Source organism: Otolemur garnettii, unplaced genomic scaffold, assembly GCF_000181295.1.
Source record: "Otolemur garnettii isolate 467f Iridium unplaced genomic scaffold, OtoGar3 scaffold00120, whole genome shotgun sequence".
NCBI classification, from domain to species: Eukaryota; Metazoa; Chordata; class Mammalia; order Primates; family Galagidae; genus Otolemur; species Otolemur garnettii.
The window spans coordinates 1434605-1449692 of record NW_003852515.1 but is presented as its reverse complement, the minus strand read 5'-3'; the positions used below and the strand labels follow the sequence as shown (position 1 = coordinate 1449692).

The window sequence follows — 15088 nt, the reverse complement described above, 5'->3', positions numbered from 1 at the left end:
AAAAAAAAAAGAGCAATGTATAAAAAGTATGAATTCATATAATGCGTGTGATGAATTGTGTGTGTGATGCTGGGAGGAGAAAGGGAAGATTTGTGAAATTAGGTAGAAAAGACAGGGAAAATTAGGTGGAGGACACAGGTTTAGAACGTAGTTCTGGAAGATGAAGACACGAATTGCCAGGAAAGACTGTTTTGGGGATGCCAGATGGGAACTGAAATTTGTAGCGGCACAGTTTGTGGGATGAGCAAAGCGTGTATTGGGAGCGGAATGGTGATCTTGTTAGGTTGGAACACATAGAAAGGAAGGTTGGTGAGAGGGGCATGTGGTTGATGAATATAGGATTTCTGAATGCAGATCTGTAGGTAAAAGGATACAGATTTTAAAGAACCGTTTTTTCCCCGAGTTTTTTTTCTCTTTGCATTGCAGATGGAAGGGTGCTGTGAAGTTATAAAGTTGATTATTTAAGCAGGTGCACAAACAAAGAGCAAGTGTCAGCCAGATGACCAGAAATGCATGTGGAGAGTTTGTGCCATGATCTAATAAACCAGGCACTTGAGTTTATTTTGTTTTTAAACACCAGTGATGTGCACAGCATCTGTGTCAATTATGATTTGATTTCTGTTTTTTTCTTACCTTAAAATTCCTTCTTTAGTAGATGTTTAGGTGACAGTTCTTATGTTTTGTTGCCTCAAACAGGAGTGCGAACAGCTCAGTCTCTGGGGATGACTCTCTTGGAGTATCTTGAATTTATGTTGTGTTGGAAAGCCTGTCATCTGGGAATCTTATTTTTTTTCTTTCCTTCTGGAACCTAGAGTCCTAAGCTGAGATAATCTTTTACTATACCAAGTTTAATAGTCACCAAGGGAATCTCACGCTGCGATAATCTTTATGGTAGCATCAGAAGTATATTGACATTGGCCTAAAAGGAAATCCTTACTGCCTTCCAAAGGAATTTCACAATAAGATTAAATTGGTAACAAGAAAAGAGAGCAGATAAAGCATAATTGAATTGTTTTTAGGAGGTTCTAGTAAAACAGGATCCGGACACCATCTGAGGATGCTGAAGTGTGTACTTTAACCTCAGTACAAGGCAGGGGTCCTCAAACTTTTTAAACATAGGGACCAGTTCACTGTCCCTCAGACCATTAGAGGCCCTGGACTGCGGGCCCTGGAACGAGTTGGCTGCTAACCAGGATAGGCAGCGACAGCAAAACACCCCGCAGGCCGGATAAATGTCCTCGGCGGGCTGCATGTGGTCTGCAGGCTGTAGTTCGAGGATGCCAGCGGTAAGGGAATCACTTTGTGTGCATAACAGGGAAATAGCCCCTCTGGGAGTATTTGAGGAGAGGGGAGGACAGAGTCCAGAGTGAAGGCAGGAGTTGAGAAATGGGCAGATCCATGGATAAATTACGGTTCCAGTTCTTAAGGCGGCCTAAGAATATAGAAAAAAATGTCCAAAAGTGGGAGATGATTAAAAGCATCTTATTTCTGAGGGAGGCGCAGAGGTTGGATTACATTTTCTGCTTTCGGTCAAATGGACCTGACCTGGCTGCTTGGAAAGGTCTCCGCTCTTTTGCTGTTAACTGTATAGCTTTTGATGAAAGCAGACACTTCTGATTTTGTTGCCGCCTTTTGTGGTGAGACTATAAACTTTATTTAAAACCTGGCCGAATCTCCAGCCTTACAAATTATTTTCTTTCGCTTGTTTCCAGAGAGTTTTTGGAATTGCTATTTCCTTGAGAAGAATTAAGCCTTGGCTCATTAGTTAAAAACAAAAAAACCTCATTTCCATTTGATAAGCCAGGAAAGCTAGCAAAGCCTGGCATTTTTTATTTTTAGAACTTTTTTTTATTGGCAGCAAGAGAGTGAGGTACTTTATTAAATAAAGATCAACTTTGCGAGTCACGAGTATGATTTATTGATTTATTGCCTCAGCTGTTTGACACCGTCTATCAATAAACTTTTCTTTTCAGGTGAAAGTAGTTGGATGCTTAATTACTTAGTAAAAGTTCTTTTTATTGTTAGAAATTGACAGGCATTAAGTAATCATACTGAGTTATTAAACTGGAGACTTTATTACATTGTCAAATAAGAATTTCTTCATCCATTTATTGAATATTTACTTTGTGCGAGGGGCTGGGCAAGATAACAGAATTTTTTTTCACACGTTCTTTCACTGAAATAACACTGTCCTTTTTCACATGTACAGCTGGCGTTCTTAGAAACATCTTTTATACATGTGTCTTTATATAGTATATTCATGTGCTACAGAAAATAGAACGGTGAGGCTCAGGCCTGGTTGTTGATAGTCATGTAGTCTTCGCACTCTGTGGAAGGCCGTGCCCTTAGCATCGGTCTCTCTTTTGGGTTGCCCAGATTTTGAACCCCTTCCCTGGCCTGGAGAAGTCGACCCCGTGTGTTTGGAGGGAGCTGGGGCTCCACCCACTGAGGCAGGCAAATGCAGGGTGCTCTTTCCTGAGCCCCGCGGAGGCAGGGCCTGTATCCAGTGTGGCATATCAGATGCTGGCAGGTAGAGTTTGGAGACTAGAGCCAGGAACCTCAAGAAGGTAGTTGCTTTGCAACTCCCTTCCCTGTTCAGTTTCCAGTGTCTCCTGGGGACAGTGGAGGCTGAGTGAGGAACCAGTGTGAGCCAGTGTGCAGAGAAGGTGGGGACCCCACATGGAGCATGCCCAGGCTCTGTGATGCCCAGCAGGGGTGGCCTCTGCAGGGCATGGGACACGGTAGTCTGTGCTCGGAATGGTGTCCACCCTCCAGGAGACCCATTCTAGTGGGGGAGCAGGGCATTCCCACGGTTGGATTGCTGCAGGAATCTGCACTGACATGGCCCTGCAAGAACAGAGGCCAAGGAGGAAAGCCCTGACTTTGCCTGGAAATGCCAATGAAGGGTTTGTTCTGGCACTTGTAGAAAGCCTTGAGCAAGTAATAAGAGTTTGTAGACTCCTGCCTCGGGAGCTGTGAGGACCAGCCCTGAGGGGGAGGCAGCAGACAGCTGGTCTTACTAGGTGTCTGGGAAAGGAGGATGGGCTACTCTATGAGCCAAGACGATGAGTTCATGTTGGAGCGGTCGGGTTGAGGGACTAGGGAGGCAGCGCTATGGAGCAGAGATGGGGTTGGCAGCTGCAGGAGTCATTGTAGCTGGCTTTCGTCTCATGCCTGTCGTCATCATCATTTTATTTAGTGCTTGTATCAATAACATCATGCTGTGCTATTTTCAGGCACCAGCTCATTAAACTCTATGAATGAGTTACTGTTATTCTTCCTAGTTTGCAGCAAGGAAACTGAGGCTTAGAGAAGGTAAGTGACTTGCCCACGCTCACCTCACCAATAAATAGTAGAAGCAGGCCTTTATCTCAGTTCTGATGGACTCCAAAGCCTATTCTCTGTCTTGCTGCCTCCTGACATACAGGTGGGGCTCCTGTGCAGCGGGTCTGAGTTGGTCAGCAAACTGTGTCTGTTCACTGTATCCTGTTACTGACTTTATGTCTCTGTAGCGTTTGTCCCTGATATCATGTTGTAGATGTGCTCTCTTGTTGCCTGTCTCCCTCATTGGAACGTGAAGTCTGAGAGGCAGGGACTCTGTCTTTTCACAGCTATTTTTTGTGTTCCTAGAACAGTACTTGGCACATAGTATCTCTCAAGTAACATTGGAAAGTCAGTAGTAACCTTAGCAGGGTCACATGTTTACCATGTGCCAAGTGCTGGCTTATGTTACCTCACTTGATCCCCTGGCTGTTGTCATCTCCACATTAGAGAATAAAGTCACAGAGGCACAACTGGGACAAAGAGCTTGCTGGAGGCCTCATAGCTCAGAAGAAATAGAGCTGGGATTCAGATGTACTTTGGCTCCAGAAGCCAGGTCCTTAGATACTAAGCTTTACTGCCTTCTGTTAGTGAATGATGACTAGTTAAAACAGACTTATATGAGCTATAGCTATAGAAATGTACTTAGTAATGCATTTCAAAGTAAATAGTTAATAAAAATAAAAATTTATAGATAGTGTGGTAATTTTTTTTTTTCCTTTTAGGAAAGGACAGTTAGTGATTAAGACGGATATCAATACAAAAAATTTCCTTTTCTTTTGATGTGGACTCAAATTCCTAAAAGGTGTATTGTTGTAACATCACGTATAATCTGCTGTGGTCCATAAATGGCTACTAAATATCTGAAGGCTACTAAATCTGTCTGTTATATGTTCTAAACAGCATAGTACACATCTCTGTTATAAGACAGATCTACCTCTTATGGAAGAAATTATAATAATAAACAGATATAATTTAAATCATTATTTACTTGTTGGTCCAAAAGCTCAGTTTGGTGCCTAAGAAGGATATGATTTTCAAATTGGAAATACAGTTGAACTGAAATAAGTCTTAAAACAGAATTCAGTTTTTTTGAGCCCTCACCTAACACTGAACAAATGTATTGCTCCTGCTTTCTAATTTAGCATTTGTTCTGAATAATAAGACTGCAATTAGACTACGAACTCATGTACTTCTAGGCTTAGAGGTTAAATTAAGGGAAGTATAAATTGCAAATACTGGGAAACAGTCTATTTACAAGAGAGAGATTTAAATTGTTGAATTCTTTCTAGACAGGAGAAAAACTAAAGTAGTTCAAAACCCAATCTGTGGAACAATGAAACTTATTTATGGTATTTTAAATATTCATCTGCTTTAATACGCATTCAAATGTTAGCTTTTTCATTTACACGGTTAATATTTCTAGATACAGATTTTTAGTATTTTTTGGCTATTTCAAGAATAATGGGCTTTGAAAAAATAAAAATAAGCTAAAAAAAAAAAACCCCAACAAATAATGGGCTTTCTGCAGTCTCACAATACTTTGAGTCTGCTCAGCTATGACCTTGGAATCAAACCCCCTTCCTAAATGAGGATTATGAATATGTATAAGAACCAACTATTGAATTAGAATGTTGGTTTTAAATTTGTCTACTCTCAATAATTTTTAGCTACTTTAAATATGAATATATGCCGTGATAAGAAATACGTTGAAAGGAAATGAAGAGTGCAAGTCCGGCAGGCTTTCTGTCTTCTGGGTGGTTATGATACCAATAGAGGCTGATGGTGGAAATAAGGGCAGACTTTGATTCAAGTGACAAATAGAATTGACAAAGACGTTTAAATTACTGCACTCAACCTTTTCATTTTCATTCTCTTTTCTGTCATTTACCTACGTTTGATCATTTGTATTTTTAGCTATTGTATGTTTGCCTCTGTTAAGGAATTATCTCATTATTGGGAGAATTGTGACTTACCTTTTACGTTTAAAATAGCAGCATGATTAGGCATCATTTAGACTGACAGCAGACAGTGGCTGCATGCACGAGTGCCTTTAAAATGTCTTTATTCCAAATAACTCTTGGTAATGTTGATGCAACATTTTTCTTATTTTCTCCTTGACTTTTCATTTGAAAACGCTTAATTATCCATTTAATTACTTATTAAAAAACTTGCTTTGCATCTGAAAATGCCATTTCTGGTAACAGAGCACATTTAAGGAAGTCTAAATCTTAGAGTGATAGATGGAATATAAAGTATCATAAAAGATAACTATTATTTGATAGAAAATTTTATTTATCTTACAGTTGCTAATATATCTGAATATGTGTGTTATTTCTCTGTGTGTGTGTGAGAGAGAGAGAGAGAGATAAGAATAAAAGCTCTTGGGCCCTTCTGGGAATTAGTAGATTAAAATTTATTTATAATTATGATGACCTTTGCTTAATCAAGACTGAATCAAGACCAGGGTTTGGAATATCCAGGTAGAAACTACTCTGTAAGTACTCCACAACTTCGGAGCATGTTATTAAGAAGGCATGTAATTTTTGAAATGTTTCTATTTGGCAGTACGGGGGTACAGAAACGTTGATTATTATTCTTGTGTTCACAAACTGAAGCAAATATGAAGTCCACTGATTTAGTACACAAAAAGTTATGGAGCTGGGAATGACTTTAATCCATTGATAAGCCATAGAGTTTATTTTAGTCTAGGATTTGATTACTTTTTTGTACCAACTAAACCTTTGCCTGCTACATTTTTATTGTTACGGCGAAGTTATTCATAAGCCTGTCTTCTGAGGAAAGTGCCTTGAAGCCTTTCAGCTGGGCTTACCATCTCAGCGTAAAAGGAAGCCTTTCTCAGTCAGTACTTGCTGGTACTGCTTATATTTATCCTATATCTAGGAAGTGCAATAGTTATTGGGAGGTAAATTTTTTTTTTTTAAGAGACAGAGTCTTACTTTATTGCCCTTGGTAGAGTGCTGTGGTGTCACAGCTCACAGCAACCTCCAACTCCTGGGCTTTAGGCAATTCTCTAGCCTCAGCCTCCCCAGTAGCTGGGACTACAGGTGCCTGCCACAATGCCCGGCTATTTTTTTGTTGCAGTTTGGCTGGGGCCAGGTTTGAACTTGCCACCCTTGGTATATGGGGCCGGCGCCCTACTCACTGAGCCACAGGCACCACCCCAGAGGTAAATTTTTACAGTACATTTATTTTCCCTCAATTTTTAAAAACTTAACTATGTCTTAACTATATTATAAGACTTTTAAAGCCTCATTCTGTCATGTTGACATGTATGTTTCCATTTTCTGGTTCTCTCAGTCTTAATGTCACATATGATTTTGTTTTATTGTTGCAATCGTTTGTGGTTTTTTTCATTAAATACAAAGACATTTTCATTATAAAGTTTTTATTATTTTAATTGCTACATAATAACTCATCAGCTAGTTACTTTCATGTAAAACTTTTTTTTTCTTTGAGACAGAGTCTCACTCTGTTGCCCTGGGTAGAGTGCTATGCTGTCATCATAGCTCACAGCAACCTCAAACTCCTGCACTCAGGCCATCCTCCTGCCTCAGCCTCCTGAGTAGGTGGGAGTATAAGCACTTGCCACAACACCTGGCTGGTTTTTCTATTTTTAATAGAGACGAGGTTTCACTCTTGCTCAGGCTGGTCTTGAACTTCTGAGGTCAAGCAATCCACCTGCCTCAGCCTCCCAGAGACCTAGGATTATAGGAGTAAGCCACCATACTGGGCTTCTATGTAAAACTTGAAAATGCTTGCTCTGTTTCTTTTCTTGTCTTGTTCACATTAGCATTCTTTTGTAATTATTCCAAACTTTTATGCAAATAGCAGCGTCATTAGTTATTTTATGCATGATTTTTTACTCTTATGTAATCCTTCATGAATATATATGCGTGGGTGTATATATATTGCAGTTTTTAAAAGACAATGAAAACTACTGCATAATTCAGAAGCAACAGTAGGAAGGCCCTGAATTATTTATATTGGGTAACTGCTAATTCGGTCTTAAAATTTGCTCTTTTCTTTCTAACATGCTACATTGTCTGATTTAACCTTTGATTACTGTTTTTGCATTTCATGTTTCTACATGGACATTCAAATAAATACTACATAAAAGAAATAAATGAGGTTTATCTGATATTCAGTTCCAAAGTTGTGTTAAAAACCATTTTCTTCTTCTTAAGTAATAAATATATGTGAACTTTAAGATTTCTATGGAATCTGCATCAGTATAGTAATAGTTCAAACATTTAGGCATTTATTTTTAAATTCCTCTGTTTCTCATGGTTACTAGGAATATGGTATTTATTTATTTATTGTTGGGTATTCATTGAGGGTACACTTTGCATTTGTCAGGCAAAGTCCCTCTTATAAATGTATTCCTTCTCCAAGAGGTGTGCCAAACACCATGACTCCCCATCCCTGTTTATTTATTTTTGAGGCAGCATCTCACTCTGTTTCCCCCGGCTATAGTGTCATGGCATCAGCTTAGCTTACAGCAATCTCAAACTCTGGGGTTCAAGTGATCCTCCTGCCTCAGCTTCCTGAGTAGCTGAGACTACGGGCACCTTCCACAATGCCTGGCTAAAGAATATAGTTTTATAACCAGTATAAAACAGGGTAAAATAAAGTTTTCTTTTTTTCTTTTTTTTTTTTTTTGAGCCAGAGTCTCACTTTGTCACCCTTGGAAAAGTGACATGGCCTCATGGCTCACAGCAGCCTCAAACTCTTGGGCCCAAGAGATCCTCTTGCCTCAGTTTTTCATTTTTGGTGGAGACAGTGTCTCAGTCTTGCTCAGGCTGGTCACAAACTGGTGAGCTCAAATGATCCACGCACTTTAGCCTCTGGGAGTGCTTAGATTACAGGTATGAGCCACTTCACCTACCCTAAAATAAATTTGTTGATGGAGGAGGTTCAAGCATATCAGATAGGAATTTTTGACTTTTGGCTTTTGTAACAACTTGAAATATAGCAAATAGTGCTTTACTCAAAGCTAATGCTCATAGCCTTAAAAATATTAATTTCTCCTTCATATATAACCACAGTTGTGCCTTATTCTGAATCTTGGTTCCACTTATGCCTATACATTTGTAAATTTCATCGTTATGATGTTCTTATTATTGAGTAAATAAGGATATTTTAGTATTTAGACCAAAATGTTTTATTATTGTGTTGTTTTAATGTTTTTAGAACACTTAAAAAAAATTTTTTTTTTTTTTGCATGAGGTGGATGAGATATTCTATCCTCTTGTTTAGCCAAAGGATTTTACTTTACATGTGTTACGTGTGTTGCATATGAAATAAAACACTATGTTTGCACCTCTGAGTTATCCCCGACAACTTCTCCTGGGATCTTCCCTTCCGGTCACCTTTGAAAATTTGCAGATTTCAGGGTAGCTCCGAGTGTCACAGAAGACCCTTCCTGTAGGCCTCCAGCCCTATGAGGTACCGGGGTGATGGAAAGGGTGATGGAAAGGTGGTGTAGGTTTAGCCAAAATACTTCATTCCAGTAGGTTCCAGAGAGAAAGAACAGAGAATAGTAGGAAGACTACCATGTCAGGGCCCTAGAAATAGCTGCATTTAACACCCAGTCTTGTCTTTTTTGATCACTGTTTTTCAGGAGCTCCCCAGAGTCCTCCTCCTTCATCAGCTGGCCAAGCAGGAAGGTGCCTGGACCATACTTCCATTGTTACCGCAGTACGTTTAACTAAATGTGCAGAGCATGGGTGCTAATACTACTCTCAGGGCTCCCTCATTTTCATATAAAATGGATGTGTTTTCCCTTGGTCAGTAAATGAAGGAAATTTGAATGTTACTTTTTATGATTACTCCGTTAACCAGATTTCTTGATGATTGATTCTTAATCATGAACAGCTGTTATTTTTGAATACACTTTTTTCTTAAAAGACAAAATGTTTCAACTTGATATTTGAGAATTATTTGTCTTCTGAACAGGTGTTGTTATGGAGAGAATTCATCTTTTTTTTTTTTTGAGACAGAGTCTCATTTTGTTGCCCTTGGTAGAGTGCCGTGTTGTCGTCATAGCTCATAGCAACCTCAAACTCTTGGGCTCAAGCAGTCCGCTTGCCCCAGCCTCCCAAGTAGCTGGGACTTCAGGCACCTGCCACTAGTTTTTCTATTTCTATTTATTATTATTATTATTATTTTGTAGAGACAGAGTCTCACTTTATCTCCCTCAGTAGAGTGCCATGGTGTCACACAGCTCCCAGCAACCTCCAGCTCTTGGGCTTAGGCAATTCTCTTGCCTCAGCTTCCTGACTAGCTGGGACTACAGGCACTGGCCACAGCATCCGGCTATTTTTTTGTTGCAGTTTGGCCAGGGCCAGGTTTGAACCCTCAGTATATAGGGCTGGCACCCTACCCACTGAGCCATGGGCACCGCCCAGTTTTTCTATTTTTAGTAGAGATGGCATCTTGCTCTTGTCAGCCTGGTCTTGAACTCCCGAGCTCAGGTGATCCACCCACCTCAGCCTCCCAGAGTGCTAGGATTATAGGTGTGAATGAACTATCATGCCTGGCTGAGAATTAATCTTAAGAATCCTAGATGTTTTCTAAACTGTTACTATCTGACTTACCTATCTATAAGCTGAAGCTATACATTGAGGATAAATATAGAGGAAAAAAATCTAGATTTTTTACCATTCTTTATGCCCATCATTCTTTCCTGCTTATCAGTTTTAAACCTTATCGTAAATTCATTTTAAGAAGCGATGACTAGAATCCACTTTCTTTTTGTCAGCTTTTCTGTAACGTACAGCAGAAATTCATCTTGGATTTTCTTCTGTGAAGAAGAGACAAGAATACAGATTCCAAAACTCTTAGAAACACTCAGAAGATATGACCCCTCTAAGGTGAATGTAACTTCAATGCCAGTAACTTATCTTTTGGGACAGTGGTTCAAAGGAGGTTTATTTTTGATGACAAGGGTTTTAAATGTAATAAAATCCACTTAATTTAAAATTAAAAAGAATGAAAGGTTGTTGAATATCTAGAAACTGTGTTAAACGATTCTTTTTGAGGTTTGTAGCTTATAGAGGGATGGAACTTATAATGAGCCACTTTAAGGGAAAAGAATATTTATGTCTTAGTAATTTTGGATGGTTAAAAACTATAATCTAGAATTCAGAAGCAGCTTACCTTAGCAGTAAACTTAACTGGGTTCTTTTTCTTCATCAGTGATTATCTATTAGTTTAGAGGGAAATGTTTTTTGAATATCATTGCATACAGGGCTCTGTGGATGGCAGACAAGGATCCTGACCACATGGGTGGTACACAGTAACAGGAGAGGGCAAGCCGTTAGAGAAACAATTATAGTTAAAGCAAGACATCTATGGTAAGGGAAAATAGGGTTCTGTTACAGGAGCATTGAACCTAATCTGGGGGGGGGAGGGTCAGGACAGGAATTGACCGGATGAGTAGGCATTAACTGGAGAAAAACAGGGTCTACCAGGCGGGGGAAATAATATTTGAGAAGAAAATAGGTCTGAGAAGGGATGTATCTTGTGTTAGAAGAACTAAATGAAGTTTAATGCTACTTTCATATTTTTAAATCTCATTCTATTTTGTGCAGATTTGGTATACCAGTTGTATCTTGTTTGCCTTTAAATCCCTAGCCCTGAGCATTGTGTTTAACCCTTGGTAGGTGGTCAGTGAATATTGCTAGGATACATGAAAAGGCTCAGTAGGTTTAAAGACCTGCCTTGGAGATATGTCAATGGTAAATCAAGATCATTCTTTTCTCTGAAAGGCCGGGTTACAAGCTCATCACTTTACGAATTCTTTAAACTTGGGATAAGTGGAATCTGACCCTTCTGGCACCATTAGAAACCTAACTCACCTATATCCTGATGCTCCCCAAATGAATCAGGTTGAGTGAGCATATGGGGAATGAAAGGCAACCTTCTGGATGCCTGCATGGTTTGTTGATAAAGATATAAAAAGTTGGGCAACAATAATCATTAGATGATTTCTTAAACACTGGAAAAGTCTGTGACTATAATAAAAACCACTGCTTTTGATAATCTTTAATACTGGAAGAAGCCATTATGATTTCTCTTTATGCTTTTGATTTCTGGGAAGCTACAGATACATAATTGAATGAGAAGGTCATTATGTTAAAAAAGTTATTCCCTTCAAAGAAGACAAGAATTACGAACCTGTCTCATCCGGTCTTTTCAGATGATGCGAACCAGTGTCTGTGCACTTTTTGCCATGTTTTATGTAAACCATTTGTTAGGTATTTATGCTTCCTTTTGACTTGAGAAAAACTCCCAAATATTTTTTAGGATGTAGGAGTTTTAACCTCCTCCTAGTGTTCCTTTCACCTGGAGATTATTTTTTCGTTATCCATAGCTCTAATTTGTACAGAAGATAGTGACTCATTGTGCTTTTTAATGAAATTGGGATGATAAATTTAAAAGTTCAAAGCAAGTTCATGAAAAGCAAGTACAGAACAGAGGTAAAAGAAGATGTTTTCTTCCTCTTTTCTAAATTCTGCCACGAGGAAATAAAATAGGCTGCTTTATTTCTTTTGAAGCTAGCACTGAAGAATAATAAAGATTACATAATGTTGAAGTTAGCCCAAATCAGTATGGTTTTTCCCCCTATTGTTTGAAATCTTAGGAAAAAAGTATAAAGCAAACTTGGCTTTGATATTTATATAAATAAGCTACAATAAGTAATAATTATATAATATGTTAAGAGTATCAGATATTTTGTTTGATTCTGATTTTTTCCTCCCAATATCTTTTAGTTATTCTTACTAATATAAATTTATTCTATTTTACAATACTTAAATGTAAACACACAATCTTCATTAAAATAATCTTTTCTAAATTGTCTTCCTAGGTGATTTCTGTATATTTTCATATCTTGTACAAAGTCTTTCCTTTTTCCCCATGAGATATATATATATATATATACACACACACACATATAATATATATTTTTAAAGACTGGGTATATGAAAACACTACACTGTACCCCATGTTTGCATTAATATATACAGCTATCATTTATTAAAAAAAAAAAAAGACTGGGTCTCACTCTGTTGCTTGGCTAGAGTGTAGTGGAATGATCATAGCTCACTATAGCCTTGAACTCTTGGGTTCAAGTGATCCTCCTGGCTCAGGCTCCTGAGTAGCAGGTGTACACCACTGTGCCTGGCTAATTTTCAAATTTTTTATAAAGATGGGGTCTCTATACTGCTCAGGCTGGTCTTGAACTCCTGAGCTCCAGTGATCCTCCCTCTTCAGCCTCCCAAAATGCTAGGATTACAGGCATGAGCTACCTACTGTGTCTGACAGTATACTTTTAATATACATATATATATGTGTGTGTGTGTGTATTTGATGAAATGTGTTGACTTTTTTGATTTTTTATTAATAGAGGTGAAACAGAGGTACTGGTAAGGAGTAATTCTAAGATACTAGTAGAACATTGTCTGAGTTAAAGGTATAATTGTCCTTTTTATGAAGTCATTAAGGAAGTCGCTAAGAAAAGTAAGGGAATGACTGTTTTTATAGATTCTACATTAATTTCTCCCTTATAACTCCACCAAGAATAGTGAAAAAGAATAGTATATACTATATTATAGCTGAACACTGCATTTAGGAAATAAAACATAATACTTGTTTTTACATAAAATTATGTTTGGAACAGAATAGGAGGTGAGAATACTGAAAAATTGACAATAAAGTTTCTAAAATATACTGAGATATTTATTTTCTTTATACAAGCTACATTGGCATGGCACATTAAATGTGATTTTCATATTGGTTAAGGCTTAATAGTTTGATGAAGAGCTGTATTATTAATTTTTAAAAAGTATATTGAATTTTCTCTTTCAAACTAAAGTCATTTGCCTTGGTTATTACTGGGCATTCTTTTTACCCAGTAATGACTTAATGTATTCATAGGCAAAGTATCAAGAAGAAACTCACATATTGATCTGTTCTGAATATACACTTTAAGGTTAGATTTAAATATCAATAGCCATCACACATGTTCACTTAGGACCTACTGATGAGTTGACCAAGACTAGAACTCTGGGAGGTATTTGGGATATAATCACAAGCAGAGTAAAATTCTTTTTTTTTTTTTGAGACTGTCTTGCTGTGGCACCCTCAGTAGAGTGCTGTAGCATCACAGCTCACAGCGACTTCCAACTCTTGGACTTAAGCAATTCTCTTGCCTCAGCCTCCCAAGTAGCTGGGACCACAGGTGCCCGCCACAACTCCCGGCTATTTTTTTGTTGCAGTTGTCATTGTTGTTTAGCTGGCCTGGGCCAGGTTTGAACCCACCAGCCTGGGTATATGTGGCCAGCACCCTACCCACTGAGCTATGGGCGCCACCCCAGAATAACATTCTTAAGAAATATTTAAGAGTACTTAAATACTGTACCCTTCTTGCTTTTATATTCTGATAAATAATAGTGAGGTGGCAATGGTTAGATAAGAGAAAACATATCAAACCCTTAGAACTTAGGGCCTTGATTTAAATTATGTGCTTTAGTTTCTTCAATGGGGAGGAGTTGACTTTAAATCTCTCCTGGGCTTGCTCCATTCATTTAATAAAAAGTTATTGATTACCCATTACATGTTACCCATGTGTACTAGGGATATAGCAGTTAACAGAATGGACAACATTCTTGTTCACTGTGAGGTGATGTTCTTATATCAGGCAGATTATTAATAAGCAAAAATGCAAATAAATATATAATGTGTCAAGAGGTAAAAATAAGGCAGAATAAGGCGATGAAGGGTGGATTTGGATTAATATTCTATATAAAGTTTTCAAGGATTTCCTCCCTTAATCATGTCACATTTCAGTAGAGTATGAAGGAACTGAGGGAGTGAGCCATATGTTTTCTTCTCCTATATCGAACTTCCTGTTTATTATCTCAGCTTATATTACAGAAACCTCAAACTCAATATATTAATACAAACACTAAATACATTTCTAAGCCTCTTTTGTCTTCAGTCCCCTTCATCTCAGAAATGGCATCCATGATCATCTAGTTGGTCATATAAAAAACCCAGGGCTTGTGATTGGTTCCCTTTTTCTCTTCAATTCCATGTTGGCATGTCCAGCTGGGTCTGCTTGCAAAATATTTTTTCATTCATCTTCTTCCCACATTTATTACTATCATTTGGTCAAGGCTATCATGCCTTGCCTTGACCATTATTAGAGCTTCCTAACTTTTCCTGTTCCATGATGTCCCGTTTCACTTGAGGGATTTTTGTTGAGTATAGTATTCTAGGTTGACAGTAATTTTCTTCCATCACTGTAAATATGTTATATTATTATCTTTCATCTTTCATTATTTCTGTTGAAAAACCTGTACTTGTTGCTTTTGTCCTTTAGAAAAAAAGTGTATACTGTCTTCCCTGCCTTAACCCTTGCTCCCTGCCCCAAGCTGATTTTAAGATTTTCTTTCTTTGATTTTTTACAGTTTTACCATTATGCGCCCCTGTGGTTCCCCCTACCCTATTCTCAGTATTTGTCCTGATTGGAATTTATAGAGCTCTTTGAATGTATGTGTTGGTGACTTTCTAAACCTATATTTCTTCATATATTGCTTCAGTTCTCTTCTTGTGTCCTAGGTTTCCAATTTCATGTATTTTAGACCTTTTCACTGTGTCTCATATTGCCTTAAGCTCTTTTTTTTTTTTTTTTTTTTTTTGAGACAGAGCCTCAAGCTGTCCCCCCTGGGTAGAGTGC

The 15088-nt window shown here is 38.1% G+C and overlaps 1 protein-coding gene across 1 annotated transcript in view; it reads left to right on the top strand.

Annotated features, from left to right (window-relative positions):
* Positions 1-15088, top strand: part of B3GLCT (beta 3-glucosyltransferase) — a 96081-nt gene that overhangs the window by 22845 nt on the left and 58148 nt on the right. The window contains exons 4-5 of the mRNA XM_023517765.1: positions 8966-9042; positions 10106-10217. Coding sequence (XP_023373533.1) covers positions 8966-9042; positions 10106-10217 — 189 coding nt within the window. The remainder of the gene's footprint in view (positions 1-8965; positions 9043-10105; positions 10218-15088) is intronic.